This window comes from Lathamus discolor, chromosome 20 (genome assembly GCF_037157495.1).
Source record: "Lathamus discolor isolate bLatDis1 chromosome 20, bLatDis1.hap1, whole genome shotgun sequence".
Taxonomy (NCBI): domain Eukaryota; kingdom Metazoa; phylum Chordata; class Aves; order Psittaciformes; family Psittacidae; genus Lathamus; species Lathamus discolor.
The window spans coordinates 6,027,245-6,054,191 of NC_088903.1; the positions used below are offsets into that span (position 1 = coordinate 6,027,245).

General features: G+C 45.8%; 1 protein-coding gene across 5 annotated transcripts; it reads left to right on the forward strand.

The window, feature by feature from the left end:
* Window positions 1–2,047: 2,047 nt before the first annotated feature.
* MAP3K14 (mitogen-activated protein kinase kinase kinase 14) lies at window positions 2,048–26,663 on the forward strand. 5 transcript variants are annotated; one of them, XM_065699262.1, is made up of 16 exons: window positions 2,048–2,153; window positions 9,625–9,897; window positions 10,446–10,515; window positions 11,381–11,594; window positions 11,722–12,333; window positions 13,358–13,495; window positions 15,452–15,581; window positions 16,312–16,443; window positions 16,851–16,955; window positions 17,627–17,790; window positions 18,171–18,321; window positions 18,936–19,286; window positions 20,401–20,507; window positions 21,858–22,002; window positions 22,495–22,595; window positions 23,428–26,663. In XM_065699262.1, exons 2-16 carry the CDS (start codon window positions 9,645–9,647, stop codon window positions 23,590–23,592), a joined length of 2,838 nt encoding a protein of 945 aa, XP_065555334.1. In that variant the 5' UTR covers window positions 2,048–2,153; window positions 9,625–9,644; the 3' UTR covers window positions 23,593–26,663. The 5 variants fall into 5 exon arrangements, with proteins under 5 accessions (XP_065555334.1, XP_065555336.1, XP_065555337.1 ...); XM_065699264.1 differs by having other exon boundaries at window positions 11,384–11,594; XM_065699263.1 differs by lacking the exon at window positions 2,048–2,153 and adding an exon at window positions 2,206–2,510.
* Window positions 26,664–26,947: the final 284 nt, after the last annotated feature.

Genomic DNA, 26,947 nt, shown 5'->3' on the forward strand with positions numbered 1-26,947 from the left:
CGGCTCGGCTGTACATGCCCCTGTTACCACAGAGAAGGGGCAGGGCAGAGGCTGGGCAGCCCAGGCCTGTCCCCCAGCTGTGCCTTCCCTAGGCAGGGTGCTTCTGCTCTGCCAGGTCAGACAGAGTGCTCTCACCCTCCTCCCTAACACTGTTTCTGCTGCAGAAGCACTCTGACAGATCAGTACATGCTTGTATTATTCCCAACAAATGGACTCTTTGCATGTCTGAGGTATTACTGTACCCCAGGAACACTGCTTGCTTGCTGCAGCACTCATCATTACATTATTTACACTTTCTGTGTGCTTTTAAGACATTCTTTGCAGCTTCAAGAGTGGCAAACCTCTCTACTAGTAAGCTGAGTGACACCATTGATTCATTTCACATAACCACAGAAGGAAAGTGGTATTCTGGATTTTAGTATCGGACTTGGGCTTGTTACAAGTTCCATGTGTGCTTCTCAAACTCAGTCCTGCACACCCCCTATCCACCCTCTTCAGACAACAGTTACAGACCACAACTTCAGTGCAAAGTGTGGCTTGTTCCAAACTCATAGAACGAGTATTAAGGTCCACGATATTTTGTCAAAAGCTCTGTTTGATCTTCTTTCCACTGTGATAAAAATGTCAAGGTCACAAATACCTCTAAATGCAAAATTACAAGTGCCTCAACTACTCTGGCAGAAATAACCTAAAAAAGACTTACTCATATTTTTAAAGGCAGAACTGGTGTAAAATTATTTCATCTTCTGAAGAGCATTGCCTTGTAAAGATCTCTCCAATTGTTCTTTATCTCCACCAGCAGACACCCCACACTCCTTAAGCAAGCATAAAATATCAAGAAAGGTTGAAGAAGACATAACCAGTCATGACCACAACTCCTTCCTCACTTGAGGCTTTCCTACTGCTTGAATGCAAGGACGATGCTATACTCAGGGGACATCAGAGATAAGGTAGATCTCGAGTTCTGTGACCTTAACACACACTGCCAAAGCTTAGGAGCACCCAGAAACACAAATCCACCCCTGATGCTCAGTACACCCGCTCAGAGTTGACCACAGCTCAGCTCCTCCTGGCAGGACTGGAAGCTAACTGTTCATTACCAGCTACTTCCTCACAAGAGCTGACCTGATTATAGCCATCCCATTCCCAGCATTTGTTATTTCCACTTCAATCATTACCAAGCTGGTGTAACCTGCAGCACAGCCTATTGACCAAAACACACCATGTTTGACAGCGACCTAGAGGGGCAAGTTCATGTAACTCTGTTTTCTACTGTAAATGGGCAACAGGGGATTATTCAGCAACAGAATCCCCATCTCTTAGGAAAAAGCTCTCAGCACTGAAAAGTTCTTTCCAGACTCGTGTTGTGACTGGGGATAAAGGCTCATCCCATCTCTCACATGGACTTGGCGCAGCCGAGATCAGACACAGAAATCCCTTCTTGCACCCCTTCCCTTGGCGTTTGACTGGTGAAAGCTAAGAGGGGAAGAAAAATTAAAGCAGTCAATAGCCTCAGCTTCCCGAGCCCAAAGCAGTGCAACGTGTACATCCCTGCAGCGGCAGTTTGCAGACAGAACGCCACTGCAGCAGCCCCGGTCTCCTCATCCGGAGCTCCTCCAAATCCCCACCGAGTTTCATGGAAAAACCTTCACCTCCGCTACAGCTCCGCACGGTGCGGAACAGCCCCCGAGGCGGCCGGCGGCCCCGCCTCCCCTCCCGAGGCCAGAGCAACCCGGAGGGCCAGCACCGAGCGCGACAGGGCAGACACACGGCCCAGCAGAGACCGCCCCCCGCGCCACGGCTCCGCACCGAGCACCCCCGCCTTCCCCCCTCCCTCCGCCCCGCTCTCAGGCGCAAGCGCGGAGGCGCCCGGGGCGAACCGGAGGGGGCGGCTGGGCGGGGACCGCTTGGCAGAAAGCCCCGCCCACTTCTGGGAAGCCCGCCCCGCCCCCTGCCCTTCCGGCCCCGCTGGGCGGTGGTTGGGCTCGCGCGGGCGGCTGGGCTGGGAGAGGCCGGGCGGGGGCGGCGGTGATTGGCTGGCGCGGCGGCTCGGGGGCGGGGCGGGCTCCGGCCGCCGCCTGTCAGTGAGCGCGGCGCCGCGGAGGAGGCTCGAGGCGTTGCGTGCGCCGTGCTCCGCTCGCCGGGCCGTACCGGTAGGTGGGATCCGAGATCCGGGGCCGGGGGCCGGGTCCGGTGTGGGAGCCCTGGGGAGCACGTGTCCGGTGTGGCCGGCGCCGGGAGGAGGGGGTGAGGGAGCGCGCCGGCCGGCCCCGGCCGGTGCCTCGGCGGGAAGGGCTTTGGGAGCACCGGCCGGACTGGAGCGGCCCCTCCCGCCGTCCCGCGCTCCCCGTGTGCTCTGTAACAGCCCCGACGTCCCTTCTCCGCCCCGCAGCTCCGCTCCTCGACCCGCAGCTCCCCGGTTCCTGGCCCCGGAGCGAGAGGTGGTGCCGGAGCCTTTGCCGTGTCCAGCGGTGCCGCTCTCAAGAGCCACTTCCTGCCCGGGAGAGCGGGTGGGTGATCCCAGGCTGGGAGCAGCTAATCAGAACACACAACTGAGACGTGAGGCTCGGTGGCCGCTGGCCTCCCGCATGCAGCCGAGGCACTCCTCTTTGACGCGATTCTTCATTTTTTTTCCTCTGGCAAAAGGTTAAACCGCTTCTTTAGTGATTAATAAGTTGCTGCTGTGGTTGATCTCAGTTGCTTCCTGTCTCTTTTAATTGGTTGCATTAGGAACATGTGTTCGGCGCTCTGCGCATGTAAGAAGGAGCAGTCTGAAACCAGCATCCATAAACAACGTCTGCATTTCTTTTTCAGCTGGCTCTCTGAACTCTTTGATGAGTAATAACTTGTGCCTTCTTTGCTGTAACATTAGTGATAAGAATAATCGAATTGGGCTTTGAAATCCATGTCTGTGGCGTGCTGCTTCATTGCGTTTTATCTGAGTTAAAATTTCTTATTGGCACAGCCACCAGATTCCTTTGGAATGAGTCATTTGCTATTAACTATTAAATTTTAACTGTGTAAGAGAGGGAATCTTTGTATAGAAGCTGTGAAGAAAGAGCAGAACAAACATGTAACAGCCAAAAAACCTTAAGGATTTCTGAGACCTGATTTGACATCATTGGGGTTAATGAACTTTGCTGCTGTCCTGAATTTTATTTCAGTGTTAAACTGTGAAGGTCGAGCTGAGCTTTAGTGGTACCAGAGATGTGGTCCCTGCTGCTAAGAGGATGGAGGCATACATGACTGTGTTGCCTCTTTGACTTTTGAAGTTTGCTGGCCAGTGTCAGTCAAAGCTGTTGGTAGAGACAGAGGGACAACGATCTGGAAGACTCAAAGATTTCCAAGTTCCAGGAAGAGCGGTTGGCGGAGAGTAAATGAGACTGGAACTAGGGAACGGCCTGGAGATGCTGGAGGTCAGGAGGGTGCATGGGCGGCCCAGGAGAAGGCCTGTGAGGACTAGGCACGTCAAACTTCAGCCTGTGGGAAATTGGGCTTTGCTGCTCGTTCCTTAGGGGCATCAGGGCCCTGAAGAGTATGGCCCTTGTCTCATCTAAAAGGCAGTTCTCTTCTGCAGTTAATATGGAAGTTTGTCCTGTGGAAGTTTGCTTAGGATGGACAGTTAGAAACAACTCCAGTCAGTTCATATTTCTGATATGCAATAAAAACATCGCATTTGAATTCACAGGACCAACTGTAAATTAAGATTACATAGAAATACTTGTGTCTGTACTAAATTGAACTAAACTTTTGGTTTTGCCTAGCATTGCAGCCTTACTGCTTATATGGTATTTTCTAAATGTGATTGAACATTTAAAGCTGCAGAGCACTTTATAGCAATAACTGCTGAAAATTCAGTCATGCCAGCTTGGGCAAAATTGGTTTGAATGCGTGTTTGTGGTTATTGCTGGAAGTTGTCCATCTAGGTGCTTTATTATTATTATTTTTTTTAATAATTTCATAGAACCACAGCCTGCTTTGGGTCAGAAGGGACCTTAAAGCTCCATCAGTTCCAACCCCCTGCCATGAGCAGGGACACCTTCCACTAGAGCAGGGTGCTCCAAACCCCTGTGTCCAACCTGGCCTTGAGCACTGCCAGGGATGGGGCAGCCACAGCTTCTCTGGGCACCCTGTGCCAGCGCCTCAGCACTCTCACAGGGAAGAGCTTCTGCCTGAGAGCTCATCTCAGTCTCCCCACTGGCAGGTTAAAGCTATTGCCCTTGTCCTGTCCCTACAGGCCCTTGTCCAAAGCCCCTGTCTAGGTTTCCTGTAGTCCCGTTAGGCACTGGAGCTGCTCTAACGTCTCCCCTTAAGGAGCCTTCTCTTCCCCAGGCTGAAGAAGCCCAGCTCTCTCAGCCTGGCTCTGTAGGGCAGGTTCATATTTAGGAAACAGCTTCTTTCCACAAGTAGGTCTTAAAACTTAAAATGTCCTGAAATCTGTGTAGGATCATCTAAGTCAGGCTGGAGAGCAGAGCTTCATCCAAGTGAAGTTTGTTCTGATGCTTTTTCTGTTATCCTTGTTTACAAAGCAGTTAGGAAAAATTAGCTGCTTCTTTTCATGAACAGGGTTTCATTGGTGTTCATGAACTCTGGGCAAATGGTGTTATTCCCATCTTTGTTCAACAACATGAAAAGAATTGTTCCAGAGCGAGTTTTCTCCAGCTCCTACTTGAGAATATGGAGAGGTGTGTTTAGATACTTTCAGAAATCCTGCTGATGGTTAAACCCAGTGAAATATTTTCTTCCACAGTTTGTAACCAAACCACTACAATATACTGATGTCTGGCAGCTAAAGAGACTTAAAGCTCATTATCCTGGTGTTTACAGTAAGCAATACAAATGGCTGAAACAGGATTTTGAAGTATTTACTATCAAACCACTTTAAAGACTGTGTTTACATACTTGCTATTTCTTGTAACATAACTCATGAACAGAAGGCTGATAGTGAAATCCTTCGAGCAGGCAGTTCCGTGGTGGTTTAGGTAGAAGGTTTCGCTTTACCTGGTGATCTTCAGGTAAACCTGTGTGCAGCAGCACTTGACAGCACACCAGGGACGGAGAGGAGCCCAACATGACTATACAGGAGCCTCTTGCACAGACAAGTGGCTAAAACTGGTTGAAGAGGAGGAGGTGAAGGCTGTGAGCATCCTGGAATAGCAACTGGGGGTCTGACTCACCAGTATTTTAATCAGTCAGGCATTCTATTTATTTTTACTTTGGAACTCTTAGATACTCAAGGGAAGTCTTTTTTTTTTTTTTTTTTTTTTTCTCTCTTAAGCATGTTAACTTCAAATGGCATTCAGTGGTTTAAGGTAAAGGGGTGTGTTGAGTGCTACAACTGGTTTTTATTAGTCCCTTCTGACACAAACTGAAAGTTCTCCTTGCTAACAGCACCCAGTGTGTTCAAATAACTACCCCAGGCCTGTGCTCAATAATATGCCTTAAACGGACATGGCTGAAAACAGAACCAGCTTCATTCTGGTTCCATCTGAAATGTGGGCAGGCAGGAGAGCTCATCGATAGCATGGAGCAGAGCAGGGCAGCAGCGAAGAGGCAGGGACAAGAAGTGGTGCCTGGGGGCTGAAGGGGTTCTACACATACATCTGCTCCTTAGACCCCAAACCAGGTCTTTAGTTCATTTTTTAACAAGTGTCTTTTTCTCTTTGTGGTGAAAGGTGTGTTTTGCCAAGCTGGGATGTCTTTGTGTGGTGGTTTTGTAGCTCATACTCTGGATAGGTGATTTTGGCTGCAGCCCAGGCATTTTCTTGAATCCTTCCTGACAGTTGTTAGGACTGGGTGGTCCCCAAAAGGTGTATGTTCTTCTTCTCAGCTGACATTCCCTGTTCAGTGATGCATAAATTCCTGGCTCTTCCCAGCTGTTGCTTTGTTGTACAGCTCAGCAAAGCAACATTGCTGAAATGCTACTTGTGTTGTTTTAATAAAGCAGTAGCAGCTGCAGAAGAGAAGACTGCCTAAGTTAATGTATTGTTCATCAAACTCTGCTCAGTAAGGAAGTGGGAAACCTCACTGAGACAACATGACTTTTTTTGTCTTCAAACTAAATGTCAATGTGAAACTGCTGCTGAACACTCGCACTCAGACCAGAAGAACTTGACATGCTTCATTAGCTGACTTTGGAAGTCTTATTTATATTTTAAAGCTCTTTCCCAAGTCTTTTTTAACCAAATTTGTGGGCTAATCCATGCAACATTTACTGAAATTCTCCAAAAAGCCATTGGCAAAGGAGATCTGAGCCATGCAGACCAGGCAGGATGCCATATGAATGTGTACTGCAGGGTGGTTTAGTGCTGGAGAGGTATTTGCATTCCCTTTTTCCAGCTACGAGTCTATCTTTCTATATGCATAGTAACTTCATGAAACAAAAGAAATGTTCTTTTAAGGTCCCAGCTATGCAAATAGCTTCCAGTTGAGATGGAAGAGCTGGAGAGGGTGAAGGGGGACTTGTTTAGATAAGGGAGGGAGGAGGAGGCTTTAAAGGAGTAGAAAGCACATGGTTATCTCTTCATTAATAATATTTGAGTGTTTTCTCCCTACAAGTCTCAAATCATTTTATCTAGTAGGTTAGCTTCTCACAGGCATTGTTTGAGGGAGGAGTTGCCCCTGCCTCCACAGACAACTAATAAGGTGCTTGGCTTTCATTCTGTAAAAACTCACTTTCTTTTTTACAACAGTGAGGTCTGACATCAGTTAACCAGAGGTGAGTGTCAAACCTTTGTGAAGATAAGGAGCAAGTAGTCTTTACTGCTGCTAGCAAAGACCCATTGTGGCTTGGGTGTGTGGTATTCACTTTTATCTACTGCATCATTACCCATCTTCCCCTTTTCTCCTTGAAAATAATAAGCCCATACACACATGTACAGAAGGAAGGAAGTCAGGGATATTGAAATCAAGAATTACAGTTGGATCTAAGTGATGTGGATGAGGAAGAGAAGGTTTTGAAAACCAGAGAAGCAGTTTGGGGTATGAAACAACCACCCTCCGGCTCAAGAACTTGAAGCTATGTTGTGCATACATAACTTGTGTCTGTACAGGAAGCTGTGCTCATCCTGGAGTGATGGCAAGTAAATAGGCAGCTGAAACCACAGCTCCAATGTGTTTTATGTGGTTAAATCCTGTTCTTAGTGGTCTTGCTGTGGAACCTCAGCTACCCATTCACTGCTCCTAAGGCTCCCTTTCATCTAGAACTTCCCTGGGAAGGGCTGAACACAGGGCCTGGGCCTGAGAAACCAAGTGCCTGCATCCAAATTAGTGGGGCTTACGAATGCTTTGTGCCAGCCCCCCAAGTGCACTGCACGGAGTCTGCCCTGGTCAGTTCTGAATACATAGCTTCAAGGGAAGTGAGGCTTCCAAACTGATCACAAGGTTCTGAGCATTGCTTTTAATCTATGCTTTGTTATGTGTGCCATAAAAATAGCTAGGGTTTTGATTCTTCTAAGGACCTGAAAATTGTGCAGCAACAGTTAAACTGGGCTGGGCTTGCAGCTTCTGTGCCTACACAGCCTTGTATACCTGAGTCACACATTAAACTGTCTGAGTGCTGGTGGCTGCTCTGTTAGAGGATGTTGCTTACAATAGCTACCTCTTATTTTTATTTCAGTCAGCGAGTGAGGTATGTACTTTGTTGACTTTAATCTCAGTAATGTTTCCTTGTTACTCTTTTCCATTTCAGAGGGTGACCAAGGACACACAGTTTTGCTTCCTCCCTTCTCCCTCTGTTAAATAAGGTGAGGAGTGACTGGTAGAATTACATATTCTTTGGTGGTGGGGATGGGTTTGTGCTGCAGACCTTGAAGGCCCTTGAAGGGGAGGGGTGGGCAAGGAGAGACAGAGTTAATGCAAATCAGGAGAGAGTGAGTATAAAAATAGCTCTCAACTTGTCAGTTTGGTCACTGGTGGCTTGGGTTAGTCATCTGGCAGGCTCTCTTTCTGCTGCTCCAAGGGATTACTTTACAGCACTGAGATTTGACATAATTTCTGTAGAGGAGAGGGAGTGGGATGGGTGTAATGAGTGGGATACTGTCATCAGCACTTCTTTTGCACAGCAGCTGTTCTCTGTGGAGAATGAATGTGGTCATTGTTGACTTTCCTTGTCTACCTGCCAGGTTGTTAGGTGACTCATTTATACATCACACCAAGGTTCAGGCTCTTGGCTCTCAAACAGCTCCCTTCCCCTTTTCTTGGGGGTCCTTTACAGAGCACCCACTGGTTTAGTAATTTTCCTGACGGATCTGTCTGTTGCCAGGAGCCTGTTGCCCCAGGCAGCTGTTCAAAGCAGAGGGGAAAAAAGGAAGAGGAAAATCCCTGGTGCGGATTTAAACTGATGAGCCTCAAAGATGTGCTCCTGTAATAGATCTGAGATCTTCGCTTTGCTGGCCTCAGTTCAAATGTCCCTGCTCCTTGTCTTACCCTGTGCTTGTGGTGCTGAACACCTGTACGTGTTTACTGAGCTTGCTGAGTTTTCATGGGTGTTTAATGGTGGAAAAGTTCATTGTGAGATCTTGCACCTGAGCACTGGCTCAGGCAAGTGACCTCTGCAGGTAAAGGCCAACAGAGCATATTCTAGTTTAAAAGAAAACAGGTTTAACTTGTCTAGAGTCAGAGGTGAGGAGCTCAGGGGCTAAGCCAGAGTCGTCTGTCCTGTGGGCTCGTGTTCAGTGTGGTTGTAGGGAGCTCTGAACTCTCCATGTTCCTGCTTTTCATCCACAATATCCCACAGTATCATACTTCCATACTTCTTTATGTTTTTCCATTCCTGGCTCCCTTCCACCTTCCTCTGTGGTGCCAGTTGGCCAAGATTTGGCATGTGCTGGGACTTGTTTGGAGCTACATCTCCACTCAATGGTCAGCAGCCTGTGCTGAGTGACTCGCCAGCTGCTGCCAGGCGGAGGGATCCTCTGTTCCAGCACCAGCCCTGTCCTCCAACCAGCACCAGCTTGCATTAATCCTGTGCACTGGAAGAGCTCTGCTTTTGTTGGGCTTGACCAAGGATTTCAAAAGCTATTGGTGATTGAGGGGAAGGAAGCGAAGGGAGGAAGGAGCTCTGTACGGGCAGGCTGCTTGTCTAGCCTGATTTCATTGGAAGGAAAACTGAGAAAAGGATTTGAGGGTGACGAAGTACAAGGAAGAAAGCAATGAACAGGATTTGATGGCCATTTTGTGTGGCATGAGAGCACAATGTAACTTCTCCTGGGCGCACTCTGGGAGAAAATCTTTCATGTCTTTTTTTTATTTTTGGTAGGAATATTCTTCCTGTTCAGTGACACAGGGGTTCCCTCTTTTCTGTGGTTTCACTGTTTGTATTTAGCTAAGAAAATATACCAAGAAATAAATTTCCCTTTGAAACCTGTGTGGTCTCATTTTTAGTACTGAGAATAATGTTGATTATTCAGCTCTCCAGTGATGCAGTTGGGGATGGGGAGCTGGTAGTCTTCGGTTCTTTCTCAGCTCCATGCTCAGAGGCTGGGTAGGTCCTTGATTTGGTTTAACTTGCTTAGTGATCTGATAACCTTCAGCAGCATCCTGCTTCTTGTGAAATTGAAGCTGCTTCTTCCTGTAAAGTGTCTTTGACAAGTGTTTTTCTCTGTTTTTTCTGTTCTTCCTCAGTGACTCTCTGAACCTGGGAAATGGCAGTGATGGGAATTACGTGCCAGGGAGCTCCTGATCCAACCATCAAGCACAAGAAGGAGTTCACGGCTACCAAGGGGCTGAATGAGACAGTGAGTGAAAAGCAGAGCAGTGTTTGCAAAGTAGAAGAGTCAAAGAAGGTCATCTTCCACAGTCAGTGGAAAATCCTGAATGATGTAATCACCAAAGGAACAGCAAAAGAAGAAACAGGAGGAGGATGTGCATCAATTTCTATTATTGCCCAAGCAGAATGTAAGTAGGAAGGCAGTCTGCTCTTCATTGAGGAAAAGGAATGTGTAATGCAGTATGAGATTTCACTCGCTTTGCACTCCTGGAGAGCTGAGATGAAATCTATTTGTAATCCCAAGTAGGGTGGAGTAGGTGACACATCCCAATCTCTATTTAGGAAGCTCATGAAATCTAATAATGTGACAGCGTCCACTGAATAAAACATAAATAACAGAATAGCGTGAGGCCACTGCACCAAGCTGCTTTGAGTATACATCAGTGTCCTGCTGGGTCATCTGTCCTTGGCTGACTTCTGAGAGGTGTTTTTAAAAAAGGGGAAAAAAAAAAAAGAGAGAAGAAAAACAAAGCTGTCAGGTGGGAAAGAGTTGAAGGATCAGGAGATCACAGTGCTGGGGGAGGAAGGATGTAGTGTTGATGGTGTGGCACGACTGTGTGGTGTTTTGTCTGGAGCACTCATTTAGCAAGTTGGTAGGATTGTTTCTTAGTGCAGTTGTTACTAGGAGACTTTGCCTGGCATTGAAGATGTGATGATCCTGTTTTCTTTCACACAGGTGAAAACAGTCAGGAGTTCAGCCCCACTTTATCAGAGAGATCCTTTATTGCTCATAGTAAGCGTTACAGGTGAGAGACCTCTTAACATGAATACCCACCTTTACTGCTGTGTCTGCTGACTGGTTTCAAATCATGCCAGCAGTGTGTGCGTACAGTATGTCTTTCCAAAAGCACTTCTGCTTTTCTCTCTGAGGCTCAGGAAAAGGGTATCTTTCCTAAACACCTTCCTGAAAACCTTTTTGTGTTAGAAGAAAGCATAAGTTTAAGCACAAGCTTTGCAGTGTCTTATTGTCAATGACTGCTGATTTACTGGCCCTTGTAGTCTTCTCCATTTCTGGGTGGTCACATTTGTTTTGAAGTGACTGAGTGATTTTTTTTTTTTGAGGTTCATGGGCTTGAAGTTGAAGGACCCAAGGGAAAATTCTCAGTCTTTAACTGAACTGTCCCGGTGCTTTTGGAACCAAGTTACACCACTCTCTTTGAGAATTGTGGGAAAATTGGGCTGCTGCCAAAAGTAGTCCTGAGAAAAAGGAACTGCTTCTGGGGAGGGTAAATAAAGGGGGCTGAGAAAAGAACCTATGTTTAATGACAGCGTCAGAAATAGAGTTGTGAAGAAAAGCTAGAAGTGGTAAAGGGGGAGTAACAGTTGTTATGGAAAAATGGTGGCCTGGAACTTGCATTTGTGGGAGCGAGCCACTTCTTCAGGAAGAACTTGTGCCCTGTTGGGGGACATACTGGAGCTTTCTTAAGCTGCTCCAGCACTCTCTGAAGTGGCTGACTGGGATATTAGAAGGCAAAATGTGATGTTCTAGCTCTGTATTCTTTTAATCTCAGAAGGCAGAATTGCTAATTCTTGTTCTGTGGGTCAGAGTTATTAACTGGAGGTGTACTTTCACCATCAGATCTAAGAGCCTTCATGCCTTTTGGTTTCCAGTAGCCGTTCAGACAGTCTTGATCAAATCCCTAACAATGTGGCCCATGCAAGGGAGGGAAAGATGGCACCTACCTGCTGGAGGGGGAGGCAGCGTGGGAAGACGAGAAGGAAACGTCACAAGAAAAGATCCAAGCTGAAAATACAAACAGTGGCTGCTGGCAAGCGAGGTCCCAGGACTCCAGAGCAAGAGAGCTGCACTCCAGTTCCTGTCCAGGTGAGAATCCTTAAGCCTTCCTTTTGTACTGTTGAGACCCCTGCAAGTTCCTGGCAGGTCTTGGTTGAATTTTGGGTGGCTGTATTGAGGTTCCTGCTCAGCTCTGTTGTTTGGTTTTATTTTCCAGGAGGATGAATCACACCAAAATATTCTTTACAGAAACAGTTTTTCGGTTTCAGAATTTAACAAGGACTCTATGCTCTACGATACATTGTCTTTTGAGAAACCTGAGAAAGTTCTGTCTACAGGCAAACTCCACCCCCCAAGGAGCCAGTACAAAGCAGAACTGCACAAGTTGATTAGCCCTATTCAGTGCCTTAATCATGTTTGGAAACGGCACTATCAGAGGGACAGTGTTCCACAGCCTGAAACTCTCCATCCTTTCCCCTACAACATAATACCCCCTCACTTCCCACATCTGGACAGTTCTCTCCATGCCATGAAATATAATGCTCTGGAGACATACTTTCATGGTGATCTCAACTATCAAGATGGTGAGCATCAACTATCTGGCCTAAACTTAGAATATAGTTTCTCCAAATACATCAACCAGTCCATGAAAACCAGCTCAGACAAGATTTCTGTGGAGGAATACTTGGTGGATGCCTTGAAGGGGAGCGTGAGTCTTGGTGAACCACAGAATTTAGCCAGCCTAGCCAAGACGTGGAGAGGAAGTGGTCTGGACCTGAAGGAACAATTTAATGAAGCAGATGACAATGAAGGCGTGCTACTCACTGAGGTATCTTCTGACCCTACATACTAGTGTGGTGGAAGGCAGAGCTTCTCCTGAGCTTCAGAAGGCAGAGAGTCTGCATCCATGTGCTAGCTTCTGTAACAATATTGAGTTTTCTGAATGGTTCTTGAGATGGTGGAAGACTGCCAGTTAAAGATGTGCTTCTGGTTTTTGAAGGATATAAAGCCCTGTCTAAGACTGGTGGCCCTAATTTGTTCGCTCATTCACAAAATATTCATGCTTGTCTATGGAAGTGTTTCTGTGCTTAGTCTGTCTTCAGATAGGTCCTCTCTGTTTCTTTGTGAAAGAACCCGATCTGTTCAGGTGAACAGGCTGCAATATTTCATTGACTATAGGTGACCTGGACTGTCACACAGACAGAAACCAGGGTCATGGAGATTATGAAGGTGCAAAAAGCATGTCTGCTCCTGTGGCAGGAAGCCAGCAACTCACCTATTGACCCTTGCCGAGCACAGGGCTTGGGCCTATCAAATGCATGTAAATCTTAGAGGCATGATTTATTTCTTCTGAATTCAGTTCTGTCTTGCACCTTCAACTCCTTAAAGGTCTCTTTGGAATCAGTGTGACCCTGCCAGTATTGTCAGTGAAGTTCACGGTATCACACTGAGACCTAAGGCATGATCTCTGGCTATAAAAAAGGTTTAGCTCACACATAGATGTCTACATTTAGTCAGTCTTGTTTTGTGCATTGGATTTAGCTTTGTAGTTTTGCATGTGAAGGGAATAGCTTGGCCCTCCAAAGCTGTCCTGATACTGGTGGGCTTTCTTTACAGCAATGGTGTGGACTCATTTAAATCAGACAGAGCCCACAGAAATCAAGTAGGTTCTCCTATCTCATCTCAAGCCTGTGACAGAAGTAATTTTGATAGGGATTTTTTGAGAGGTGCAGTGGTATCTTTTCCTGAGAATGTTGGTCTTTGTGGAGCATCAGGATTGAACTGTTCGTTTCCTTGCTTCATCTTGTTTTCTGATTTTCAGAAACTAAATCATCTTGATTTCTGATTTCCAGAGACTAAAGCCAGTGGATTATGAGTACCGAGAAGAGGTTCATTGGACCAAATGTCATGGTTCTTTGGGCATTGGCTCTTTTGGAGAAGTGTATAAAATAGAGGACAAACAGACAGGCTTTCAGTGTGCTGCCAAAAAGGTAATTATGTGTGAGAAAGCAGGGGGGGTCCTGACACAAGAAGGCTTGTGGAGAAAACATCTCCTTCCAGCTGCCACAGACTGAAGGTAGCTTATTATACAGTCGCTGTGAAATGCTGCTGTGGTTCTGTCCAAGTTAAAACTGATGGCATGGAGAGAAGCAGCAGTTGGAGAGCTTGTATGTGCACAGGGTGGGGTCAAGCTTGGCAGCCAGAAATGATTCATTTGGCCTTCGAGGTGTGCTGCAGGAGATACGGAGTTGTGTGCTGAGGCGTGCCAAAAAATTGGAAGTGTGTTCCTAGTGACTGCGGGGGAGAATCAGCTGTGGGAGCTGTTTGCTTATCTAACTGTTCCCATCTAAAAACATGTCTAGTGTAAATGGTGACATGGCAGGTGCTTCTTTGTTGAAAAAGGAATAAAGTAGGACAAAATAAGGCAGTTGGTAGGCACTTAAATTGGAGAGAGCTTTCCTCTGTTCAGTAAGTGTCATATGCAGTACTGCACATTATAATGAGGTGATTCTGTTCTAGATGCAGCAGAAGATGTATATTTTTCCAAAAGTTGGCATAATAATCTATTGTGCACGAAGATATACAATTGTCCTACCATGTATGAAGCATATGGAGCATAGCCGGAGGCAGGGTATTGGTTTATAGGCATCCATGGAGTGCCTCAGAGGTGAAGACAGAGTGATAATGCAAGTAGATGATGAGAAAGTAAACTGCTCGGTTTGAACTTAACACTTGAATAGTTTCACCACCTCTGTGACCTGATGGTTCTCGCATTACTCCAATAGAAAACTTCAAGAGGTGTGTAGGAAGCGTTTGTCTCGAGTACAAAAATGTTAAATGCAAAAAGAATTGGAACTTGAGTTTTTCAGTTTAAAATGTTTGCTTTTTCTTGCTTGCATTTGGGCTCAGCTTGCTGCATTGCATGTGGAAAGGTAGAAGTGGCAAGGCTAAGCCAGCTTGTCCAGTATTTTCACCATTTCGTTTGCCAGCTGTATAGAAGCAAACACATTTAAATTATACTTACTTATTTCGTATTCTGCATCCTCATGTTTTAGATGTGGGATTTTGTGGCAACATGACCAGCTAGCTTGTTTTCTGACAGGATGCAACTACTTACATTTCTTATCTATTTTTCCAAATACATTCTTAGGAGAAATAGGTGTATTTTCAGTAATGAGGAGTGGTTTTGTTTTAACGGAGAAACTATCTTCATTTCCTACCCTCTGCCTGTGTTACAAGGGGACTACCTGACGTTCTTTCACCGTTCTTGGTGTTGTAAGCACCTGCTCTCCAAATTCTTGAGATTAAAGAAAACTAGCTAGAGCTGGATTGCTGACAGTGAGGAAATGTGATCCATCCTTTTTCCAACAGAATGGTAGTTCTGTTGGGAACAGGCTCATGTTTTCCTTCTGGACTTTAGCAAATTCTTGATTTATTTTGTTTGGGTAAATTTAGTGAATAGAATTTTTCTGTAACGATTTTTCTGTGCAGGCTGAAAAGGTGATAGCGTGGATCACTGCTTGTGGCCATATTTCAGATTCCCTCCTGGTTTGAGGGAGGTTTATATTTGCCAAGTACTGCACTATCCTTAATTTTTTTTCCTCTTTCGTGAAAGCAGAGTGCTCCAGTTGTCAGTATTATCTTTTGAACCAAGACAGAAATTACCTTCTGAAGTTACCAGCTACAAGCTGGAGGTATTGCAACCTGGCATCTTTTCTGGCAAATCTTCACTCAGATGCTGAGGATTTAGGGACTCGCAGCGTCCTTGTTCAGAATCATTCTGAGTGTTCCCACGTATTGTTGTAGCCACTGATTTCTGTTAATGAAGATCATGCTTCTACCTCTGCTCTTGGACAGTGCAAGACACTCTGACCCAAACATCTGAGGGACAGCTCAGTCAGGATTCAACACAAAATCTGTTCAGTGCTGCTTCTTTGTTTTTGTAGGTACAAGTTGAACACTTCCGTGCAGAGGAGCTAACAACATGTGCTGCAGTAACAAGTCCTAAAGTTGTCCCCTTGTACGGAGCTGTGAAGGAAGGACCGTGGGTGACCATCTTCATGAAGCTGATGGAGGGTGAGAAAGGAGCAACCACAGTGGAAGTCCTATTGTAACCGCTGGATGCAGTGGATATTGATCTCCCCTTCCTCCTGCCCCAGTTTTAAATCTGTTAATTCTTTGATGTATCCAGAGTATCCCTAGTGTTCATTCCTGAATGGGTTGGGATAGGTATTGTGTAATCCTTGCTGGTATGTGGCAATGGTCTTTCCAGAGGGAGAAAAATTCCCAGTCCTGCCTCACTGCAGTACAAGATGTGCATCTCTTGACCAGCAGCTGCATGTTCTCACTACAACACATTGCAGGTGCTGGTTCTTGCTTTCATGTTTGTTTGCATGGCACCATGTAAAGCACATTATACTGGAAAAGGGGATTCTGTATAAGCAAACCTCGGTGCTGCTGTTGCCTGATCCTCTTCTTCTAGCGAGGACCATGGAAAATAGAGCCTTTGAAGAATTGGCTGGTGATCAGTGGCACCTAGGAATGTTTGATCTGCTCACAGAGTAGTTGCTTTCAATAGAAAGCAACACCGTTAAACTGACGCTAAACAAAAGGCTCCATGGAAGAGGCCAGTTTCTGTGGGCAGTAAGAACTCCGGGAATAACTAAAAGGAGCAGGCCCAAGTGTAGAAGATAAGGGCTGTCAGACCTGACAGTTCTTGTTTCTTCATCAGAAACCATGAGGAGTGCTGATGATGCTGGGAAGAATTTAAAGATAAGCTAACATGGTCTCTCTGGATTCTTTCTAGGTGGCTCACTAGGTCAGCTAATTAAACAGAGTGGCTGTCTGCCAGAGGACAGAGCCCTCAGTTATTTGGGCCAGGCATTAGAAGGCTTGGAGTATCTTCATGCTCAAAACATTCTCCATGGAGATGTGAAAGGTAGGCTGGTACTTAAGGTACCCTGTTCTTCCCTATTTCTTGATAGAGGCAAACTGCTTAGAGGTTAAATTCCTGAGTGGCTAAAGGTTATTTACCAGATTTTCAGCTCTGCATTTGAGGTCAGAGCTTAACTTGGTTCTAAACAGCTGAACATATCGTAATTGTCACCTCTTTCTGTCATCCAGTGGGTCTGACAGGCTGTTTGCCCAGGCTGCCCGCCACTGGGTAGAAGAATTTCCAGTGCAGATAATTATAGTTGTGTACTTGCTTAAGCCAGTGGTGCTTCATAGGAGTAACAGACCTTGGTTATGGCTCAAAAAACCTGTACTTCTTTGGGCGTTTGTGCTTTTTTTCCATCTCAGTGACCATAATACAAAGGAGACTAATTCAAAGCTTCTCATTGCCAGCGGAAAACGTGCTCTTGTCTGATGATGGAAGCAGGGCTCTTCTGTGCGACTTTGGCCACTCTGCTCACCTCCATCCAGATGGCCTGGGAAAGTGCTTGGTCACAGGTAAGGATTTTCTGCTGTGATTGTGAAGAATTGCTCTTCTGACTCATTCTTTCTTCTTTGAACATTTACATTTGGCTAATTTGCAAGCAGCTGTATTTTCCAGACTTAATGTTGCTCATAGTGTTACATTCCTTGATCTTACTGCGATGTATCCTACTGACAGCTAAAATGAACTTCAAGGTTGGAAGATGGTCCTTACCTGCCAGTCTAGAAATCTGTTGTGGGGTTTTGTCAGCATACTGTGTGCTGTGTTTTGTCACTTCAAGAGGCCACACTGAAACTTACAAATCTAACTGTGACTTGTGATGTAACCTCACTGAACAGCTGGGGAAGGATCCTAAAGCAAAATTCCTTGCTGATTTTGGGCAGTTAAGCTTTACAGTGCTGCTTAATGCAGCCATTGAAAGAAAAGGATGTTTTCTTACACCAGTAAAGTATTGTGTTTCCCCTCCCAGATTTTCTTGGAAGGGGAAATTAATACCTATTTTGTGTGTAAGGGATGGGATTGATATGGAAATGTAGCCTATAAGAGCACACAGCACTTCTTTTAGGGTTAAGATGACTTCTCACTTTAACTGGAAAGACAAGGAGGCTGCCTTAGACTTCCCAGCAATTGCATTAGACCAATTCTCTAGTTTCCATGCAGTGAGTTTTCATTTGAATTGTTTTAGGGAACTATGTGCCTGGCACAGAGACTCATATGGCTCCAGAGGTGGTCATGGGAAAGCGGTGTGACTCCAAGGTGGATGTCTGGAGCAGTTGCTGTATGATGCTACATATGCTTAATGGGTGCCACCCTTGGACCCAGTATTACAATCACCCACTCTGTCTAAAGGTAAGTGACCCGAGATATCTTCAGTAGCAGGTACATATGCCTGCACATTCTCATGATACGTAGGTAGAGAGCTGTTGTTTCAGGAAGGCTGGCTGAGAGCCAGCTGGGTGTCTGAATGATGCCAACCTTGCTTTGGAAGCTGGTAATTTCTTATGCTGCTTCGACTGCTGGGTATTACACATGCTAGGGCTGTTTCTTTCATATCCTGCTCATGACTTGGGTTGACTTTTTAGCCATTCACCTGTAATAAACTTACTGCTCATATCTCTTGTTTAATGCTGTCATTTCAGTTGGAAATGCTTTCAGGGTGGGAAGAACCTTTCTGAAATCAAACGAAGCTTCTCTGGTCTAACCTCTTTCACTTCCTGTTTGTTACACAGATAGCTAAAGAGCCGCCTCCTCTGAGGGAAATTCCACCTTCCTGCAACCCTCTCACTGCTGAGATTATAAAAATGGGTCTGGAGAAAGAGCCTGTTCAGAGAGCATCTGCATCTGAACTGAAAACAAAAGCCAGTGTCGCACTTGAAGAAGGTAGAAATGTCCTGTATCTAAAGCTTCTTATCCACGCTGGTACAGTAGCCAGTTGCTAGTTGTGTCAGAGTGGCCCAGTGAGAAATGTCAGTGTGTTTTACTGTTCAGGATATCATTTGCACAGGCTTCAGCATGGATGGATATTTTGGGGTTCATGGCTTTTGCCCACAGCAAGGTGTTTCTCACCCAAAATTCCCTGTGTGCTGTCACGTGCTCTTGCTTCTCTGCTTGAAGCAGCCAGTGTTCTGCTCCATGTGGGTTTATTAGGGTGTGCGCTGTGGTTGGGCTCATGTTCAGCTGAAGTATCACCCACTGAGCTGGAGCCTGGTATGAAGCAAAACTGAAAGCAGGGGTTTATTGCATCCTGAACTGTAACTCCTACTTGTGCTCTGGTCTTGCCTCTTAAGACTATCCAGCATTTATTTCAAGTTAATCCTGCTGTAAGGTTCTGTAATACAGCAAGAATTTGTAGAGGTGATCTGGTTTTGTCTTTTGAAGGCGCTGTGTATTTTACAGCAAGATGCAGTTCAGAAACTCTTCATGTGAAGGAAAAGTTTTACCTCTTTTGTTTTGTCTTTAGTTTATAATGTTTGTGTGCTTTTTGCTTTTTGCAGTGGGAGGTGTGACAAGCCCCTGGAAAGGTGAATACAGGGAGCCTAGGCATTTATCTGTGAACAAAGAAAACACTCCCCAGATGTCCCTGTCCCCTACAGTGAGCTCGGTTTCTGAGACTGGTTCTGACCCAAAATTGGCAGTCAAAGTTTATTATGCAAGCCCTGTCCTACCACCACCATCTCTGGAGCAAACAGAGCAGGTCGAGGGAACACCTTGGAATGTGTGCAGGGAGTTACCTGAGGCCTGGGATCCTCCACCTCTTGCCTCGACTCCTCTCCCCCTGAAGAGCTGCAGCCATGTGGAAAGAGCAACAACCATTTCAGAGCAAGAGCTTCAGCAGCTGGAAATAGGTAAGCAATGGGCTATGGAGGGAATTCAGCTTTTTGAGCATGATCAAAATACAGCTGCTTTCTATTGTCCTCTTTACGGTTATTTCTGGGGTTTGAGCTTGAATGTCATTTTTGGTCATAGTTCCTCTGCTCAGCCTTCCTTTGAATTACCCAAAGTAGTAGTTCTTAACCAGTTAAATATGCAAGAAAGGTAATGATCATGATTTCCTTCTACTCTCTGAACAGTGAAGGGAACTTCTGTGAGAGGTGCAAGAACCTCAGAGAACCACCAGTGTCAGACTTGTGCTTTTGTGCACCATATAAGTGGGGTCTGCATTCCAACTTCATCTGAAATTTTAGGTTTTTGAACATCATTCTTTTGTTAAACAGATAAACCTATTGGATGGGAGATGTCAAATAAAGTCTGCAACTGTTTTGTTGCATTGGAAAACTTAGAGCCACCAGCCAATGAATTTGATTACCAGCAGCAAACCAGAACTGGAAAACTTGCAGTTTGGAAATGAGGGAAGGAACAGTCTGGTTCCATTGCCCCAGTGTGACTCAACCATTACATTTTTTTAATTCCATTATTTTCTAGTCTTTGGAAATTAATTGAAAACTTCAAGCTAGGAAAAAAGTGTCTTGAAATGTAACTTGTTATGGAACTGAGGAATGGCATTCTAGGGGGTTGCTGAGGGTTGGCTTTTGTCTGAAATGGCTTTGGATCTTCAGCAGCCTTGTAAGGTCTGGATATTATCCGTGCAAGTTACCACAGGAGTTGAATACATAAGTTTGACCTTTCTTTGGGTATAATGTGGATGAATTTAGAGTGAAGATTTGTAAGTGACGTAATAGGCAAGAACTAGGAAATTCTTGGCACTAGTGCTGCCTCTGTTTCGTTTTGCAAGTCATTGCACAATTCATCTCTCCTTTTTGGCTCAGTTTCCACAGTGGTGGCCATAGCCTCTGCTTAGCAGAGGAATTGTGTGCCATGTATTTTGTGGACACCAATATCAACATTCATTAAATAATGCTGAAGAAGTTTTGGGTATTAATTGCAGTAACTGTAATTAGAGGAGGGAGGCAGGAAAGTAAACAATGGAAATGTCTTCTTCCTCTTTCCTTTTGCTTGCAGAACTGTTTTTGGACAGCCTTTCACAGCCTTACTCTCTGGAAGAGCAAGAACAAATGCTTTCATGTCTCAGCATTGACAGCCCGTTTGTGTCAGATGCCAGTGAGAAGGTGCGTGTAGATGGATGCTGAGGGGGCTGGGGGTGGCAGTGTAACCATCTCTGGTTTACAGGGAACTCTGACCAGTGCACATCTGGAGTTTCTCATGTTTGTTGCTGCTTTTTGACACCGAGTTTGCTGTAGAGTGCCTTGGGAAGAAACCTTTGTCCTTGGACAGTTGGGTGTTTAAGATTGTGGTTGTTCCATTAGTTTACTGTCCAGCATGGATCCCTTTCCTCCAGTTGTCCTCCTGTGCTGTATACTGATAGGAAGTGTGGAGTGTGTGGATATGGAAAAATCTCAGGAGCATTGACCCTCTCTATGCAGAAATAGGGAACTGAAGAAGCAGTGATGAACTTGGACCGGATAGCTGTGCAGCGCAGGGTCAAAGGATGTTTAGGGGGAAAGACTAGAAGAATAGGGCAGATGAACAGAGACCCTGATCCTAGGTATTAATTTCCAGCCTAGGGATCTGTTCTTCGTAAACTTCTTTTAACCCATTCATACTGATGACTTACATAGTCAAAGTTACTTAAATACTAAGTGTAATTGCTTTTGTTTGCTCTATCTCTGGTGTTCATAAGGTAGGGAATACCAGAGAAACACTGAATAAGCCTTGCTGTAACGAGGGAAGGACCTAAGCCCTTCAGTCATTGTTTTCAAAGACAGAGTCCACAGTTGTGTAGCCTAACATCTACAGGAGTCATTTCTGCCTGTGACCATCTCTGTTTCCTATTTCTGTTCCTCTTCTCAGCCTTCTAATGCTTTTTGAGGAGGATTGAGCAGAGTCATGTCCAGTAGTTCAGCTTTGACACAGCGTGGTGTGTGCAGCTGGGATGTGACTCTGGCTTGTTTTGGTTCTGTGTTTGGTTTTATTTGCCCCCAAATATCCAACCCCAATATTTAATTTGACTTTTTTCTGATACTCACACTCTGCTGATGATGTCAGATTGACCTCTGATGACGTGAGGGTAATACAGACTTTTCCAAGCTGTCTAGCAGTGTAAAATCCAGAGTTGTTTATGTACATTTCACTGTTCTTCTTGTGTGTTACTTGGCACTTACATTAGAAATCTGTCTCACACTCTATTCTGTCACTCAGTGGGCTAAACCCCTCTTTTCTCATGCAACTCTTCCACTGCTTATTGATTTGCCCATGGAGTATATCTTAATATGTCTGCAAAGTGTTTCATTGCTCTTCATGTCCTTTTCCACATGGCAGGTAAATGTTGACTAACTCAAGGCCTGGCCTTAGATCCCTGTGGATTCCTACTTTTTTCTTCCTGAGGTGATTTTAACGTTTATCTCGTACAAACTCATTTTCTTTAGGAGCCTTTGCCAAACTTATGCTTACTTCTGCAGAACTCCATGAAGGCCTCTCACAGCTTGAGGGACACTATGAGCTCCGGGATTCATTCCTGGAACAGCCAGGCAGATGGACAGAGCTTCAGTTGGAACAACCTGCGGAGCCGCAGTCGGCACACAGACACTCCCAGCTACTTCAATGGTGAGTCTCAAGTGCTACGTTTTGATCAGGGAGAACTTCCTCAGTTTCTAGAGGGTCTCGGGTCTTGGGACTCTTCTTATCCTTCAGTTGGAGGCCAAGTCTGCCCCAGTGATGAATGGGTGGAAGGCACTTGAGTCTGTATAGTCTAGGAAAAGCCAGAGAAGTTCCTGGCTCAGCTTTGTATGCCCTGCCTTGTGCAGCTGCCATGTGCAAGAATGTGTTTTATAACCATAAATGTCTAGAAAGTACTTTTGAGGGCATGTTGTGTGAATCAATACATCTCTTCAGCTGCTTTCTTGCTAAATCCAGCTCTGCCCTGTGAGTCATTGCTGTCTTCAGCAGGCCTCCATGCTCAGCAGAAGACCTACCTAAATTAAATGCTTAAAGACAAAACTGAGTTTTTATATATGTGCCTTGCTAGTCAAGTTTTCTGTGTTGGACTGAGAAGTCATTATGCCTACAGAAGTTAATGACTTCTCTTGCACATTTCAGGAGTGAAAATCCAGATCCAGTTGCTAAGTGGAGAAAATTTACACATCAGAGATTTCCACAGGACAAAGGTGGGAGACATTGCCACTGGGATAAGCAGCCAGGTGAGACACAATGCAGCTTCATAATGCCTTTAAACAGTGACCTTGAAGTCCATTCGAGGACCCTGATGATACAATGCTGCTGTTAGGAATGTGATTCCCAAAGATGTTTTCTGAATCATAAACAGTTGCTAATTGTCAGAGGGACCACAGGGTTCTCCGTCTCAGAAGGTACCTGTGCTGCAGCTTATAGTCCTCGACTATAAAAATAAATTCTTTCACCTCTCCCTGTAGAAGAATCACTATACGACTTTTTCATCGAGAGCAGTAATATCAGCTAAGGGAGATGGGCTGTGTTTGGCTGTGATGCTTCTAACTTGTTAGGTTGGAGGAGATATTGGCAGACTCCAGTGAACCTCACTGTCGGCCTCTTAGGAGTTCTTTCAGGGACTGCCAAAGTGTTTGTGGGACTGTGACTCATCTGAGTGCAAAATGTGGTGAACATCTCTAAACAAAGAGGTTGCGGAAGTCCAGAAAATGTTTCAGTGGCGCTAGTTGTCTTTAGCATACGTTGTTCTTTTGGACATCACAGAGCCTGCAGAAGAATTCACCGTGCCCAAACACAGGCAGTTCAGGAACCACCATTGCTGGTCAGAAACTTATGTGAGGCAGTTTGGCGGCTGGGTGAATGAATGCTACCTAGTCCAGTTTCTGAGATACTTTCTTAGGAGAGAAGGTTTGGATGTTCCTGCCAAGAACAGGCCTTTCTCCAGGAGGTTTTTTTGTTTGTTTTTTTTTTTTTGATTGGGAAGTTCTTTGCTGTGTTTGATAGAGGGATATCATGTTCTGAAAGAGACTTGAAATGCCACTCAAATCTGTCTGTTCTGTTTCACAGATACCAGTCCCTGCTTTCAGTCTGGTTACTAAAGAAGGCCAGCCAGTTCACTACAACATGGAGGTGCCCGACTCTGGTATTGAGCTGCAGTGCACCCTTGCCCCTGACTGCAGTGTCAGCTGGACATGGCGAGTCAAGCATGGTCAACTGGAGAACAGGCCATGAAGCTGTTCCTCTTTTGGAGGTTTTTACCTTGTTGAAAGAAGGAATTGCAAAAGCTTCCAACGACCACCCCTGCCGTGGAGCTTCAAGTGCAGTTGCTGGTGTTTTGTGCTGTAGAATAGCAGCTCAGCAGCTCACTGCTCTCGGGCCTCACTTCTGTTGTCTGTTCTGATCCAGTTCCAAGACATGTCCTGAACTTAGGTGTTCCCCAGAACAGTGGGAATTACTTGTTTTGGGTGTGAGTGTTAGGTTGAGCTTGAGAATGGTGGGTGGAAATTCCTGCTTTTCAGAGGAATGCGATTGTGCTTTCCAGGAGCAGAGGGGGATTGGATGAGAACGCTTGTTGCTCAGCCTCCGAGGTGAAGCCAGTAGCTGCTGGGCTTGCCCAAAGGAGGAGGTTGGGTATCTTCAGTGCAGCTGTAGTTGGTTGTACCAGGGAGAGCTGGCTATCTTCCCTCTAGCTGGAGGAAAACCTCAGTGTTTCTGTCGGCTTTGGGTAGCATCATCTCTACCTCAAGCCTTTTGCATGGTGGAAATCAACAGCAGTAACTGGCTGGGTTCTTGGTTTCACCTCCCACCCTTTCCCGCAGACACTTCCTTCTTGAATCAGAAAAGAACTATCTTCCCAGAAAGAGCTTTGCTTGCAGCTCTCATCTTCAGGCTTCCTCCCAGGCTTAGGAGCTGGTGCTCTCTCTCTGGTATTGCTTCCAACTCTGGCAGGTAGGGCAGGAGGAAGGTATGGTATTCCTTGGTGGGAAGGGTGGAGGGGTTGTATTCCTTCATCCTCTTTTCACCACCGACCTGGGACTCCTCGTGGACTGTCCCATGCTGGCAGCTCCCCCTGGAAGGGGAAAGGGATGGCAGGTCCCCCAGCTCGGACAAGGGCTGACTTTGACTACAGCATTTATAAAAACCTCACTCTCAGCTATCACCCCATCCGGCCACTCAGCCCCAGGGTGGAAGGTCAGTGTTCCATGTGTGCGTGGTGTGAGCTCAGCCTGCCCTCACCAGCACTCAGGGACTGGCACAAGGCCTCCTATCACTGCTGTTATTGCAAGACATGCTCATGGAGTGGGGTGGGCAGCTGGGCCCAGGATGCCTTAAGCTTTCAACTGTTTTTTTTACTGATGTGTCGATTGTTTTGAGTGTACTGAAGCAGCATGGGTCCCATTCTGATGGGCTGGTGTTGCTAAGCCTCCTGTGAGCCAGAAAAAAGGCAGAGGGAGGTTTAAGCTAGGGAATATTTATTCAAAGCCCTTAGCACACCTGGAAATCACTTGAGAGGATGCTGTTGCTCTTCCAGAGTGTTGTAACTGCAGTGGCCTCTGAGCAGGGGCTATCTACATCCAGGCTGAACAGAGAAACTGCTTACAGAAAGCAAGGTAGGCTCTGCCAGATCCATGCTGGTTCTGGGGGCACAACGGGACAGGAATGTTGGCAGTTTCCTCAAGTGAAGCTCACTTAGGAAATAGCTGGGAAAGTTACACCCTGGACCTCCCTTTCTGAGGAGCAATGCTCCTTTAGGAACTGATACTCCTTCCCTTTGGTTTCCCAGAGCATGGACTGGTTTTGATAAACTTGGCAGTGACATCCCTTGTCAAAAACTGAAGTTGTGATGTAATAAAAAAGTGGAACTCTTGAGGAAAAATGGAACCTGTCACCACTCTGGATATAGTTTTTATAGCACGTTTTGTTCTTAGCACTTAATACATTGGCCAAAATAGCACCTGGTTATATCTGCAATGCCACATGAGAGTCTTTTTAGTAAACAATTAACACACTATGTACATGTCTTCCAGGAAGGAGTAGGGGGGGAGTGGGTAGGTTGGCTTGATTGCTGTTTCTCAGATGCCATAAGCTACTAAGAATGGTAAGCTCTGGAGCAGGAGGATCAAAATGCCCCACCAGGGCTCTGAGGAGCTCCCAAGCACATACTCAGTGCAGTGATCAAACTCCCCGCACCTGGCACCCTTCCTGGGCTTCCTGTGAGGCAGGGAGGAGAAAAACCTGTTGGTTGTTTCTAAGAAGAGTCTGTTGGTGATGTGTCAATCTGAAACACGAAAGCAGGGTCTGTTCCCTTCCCAAAGGCTGCATCTCATGGCTTTCACTGCAAAGTGCTTCGATGTACAGTTATTTCGTACATTGGTCCAAGACTCAAGTTCTGCCAAGCTGTAGGGCAGGATGCAGCAGCCCTCTGTTCCCAGGACTTCTGGGCTTCACACGTCATCTATAGCATTAACATTGATATCGGCCCACCTACATGAATGGAGGAAAGGCAGAGAACTCTCGTGAACCCACAGTGCCTTTACTGAGTAGATGGAGATGTCTGTGTTCTCCTGTACCCTCACACCAGTATTAGCCAGTATCTCCACCCTGTTTGTTTTGTCCAAAACTTCCAGTCCTGTGTTGCTGCCACCTCAGGTGAGAAATTGAAGCTGCAGACTTCCACCTTGCACATCTTGTACAAGACAGGCTGTGGCATCAGCAGGCACTGCCAGCTGGGAAAGATTCTGGCTAATACCACAAACCACTGGTGCTTTCTTACTGTCCTGAATGTGGTTCTCTCAGGAGGATCTCCAGGGTTTACATGGTTTTACTGCCAGCTTGACATCTCAACATTCTGCTGCTGCCAGGACAGTTCCCTCTTCATTTGGCTGGTCATTTTTGCTGTGACAGGCAAAAAAAGTCCAGCATCCAGATGAAAACTGGCTGTGCAATGCTGACATGAGACAATCAGGAAAGCCTTTGGTTATCCACATTAAAAATTGGCTGAAAATGTGTATAATAGCAAGTGGTCTTTGGGGCAGAACCCCAGGTCAGGGTACAGAGGACAAATAACAGTAGGAGTCACAGAAACAGATGGCTTTTGTTGTGTTGCTCCTTCCAAAGGTCTGGAAAAATCACTGTTGGAAAGCAATATGGAGCTGATCATCTCTTTGTGATGGGCAGTACTGGTGAGGGCGATGGAATAATGACCTTGTGTTGAATGAATGACACTTTATAAAACTGTGATTTCTTGAACATTTTTGACCTGCATTTTCACAGGGAAAAAGAAATAAAGCTGGACAAAAATATTCTTCATGCTCATTGCTTATGGTTGAGAGCTTGTCCCAGAAAGCTGCTGAGTAACACATTTGTTAAGAAGGGAAACGGTCTGATTGAACTCTGCTGTGTATTACCTTTGGGTTTGGAGGATGCAGGGAGAAGTCATTTCTGGGTGGGAAGAGGCAGCAATGAATCTAAGCACAGGATTTCATAGAGTGGTGGAGTCCCATATTGGTTTGGGCTGGCAGGGACCTTAAAGCTCATCCAGTTTCAACCCCTGCTATGGGCAGGGACCCCTCCCACTGGAGCAGCT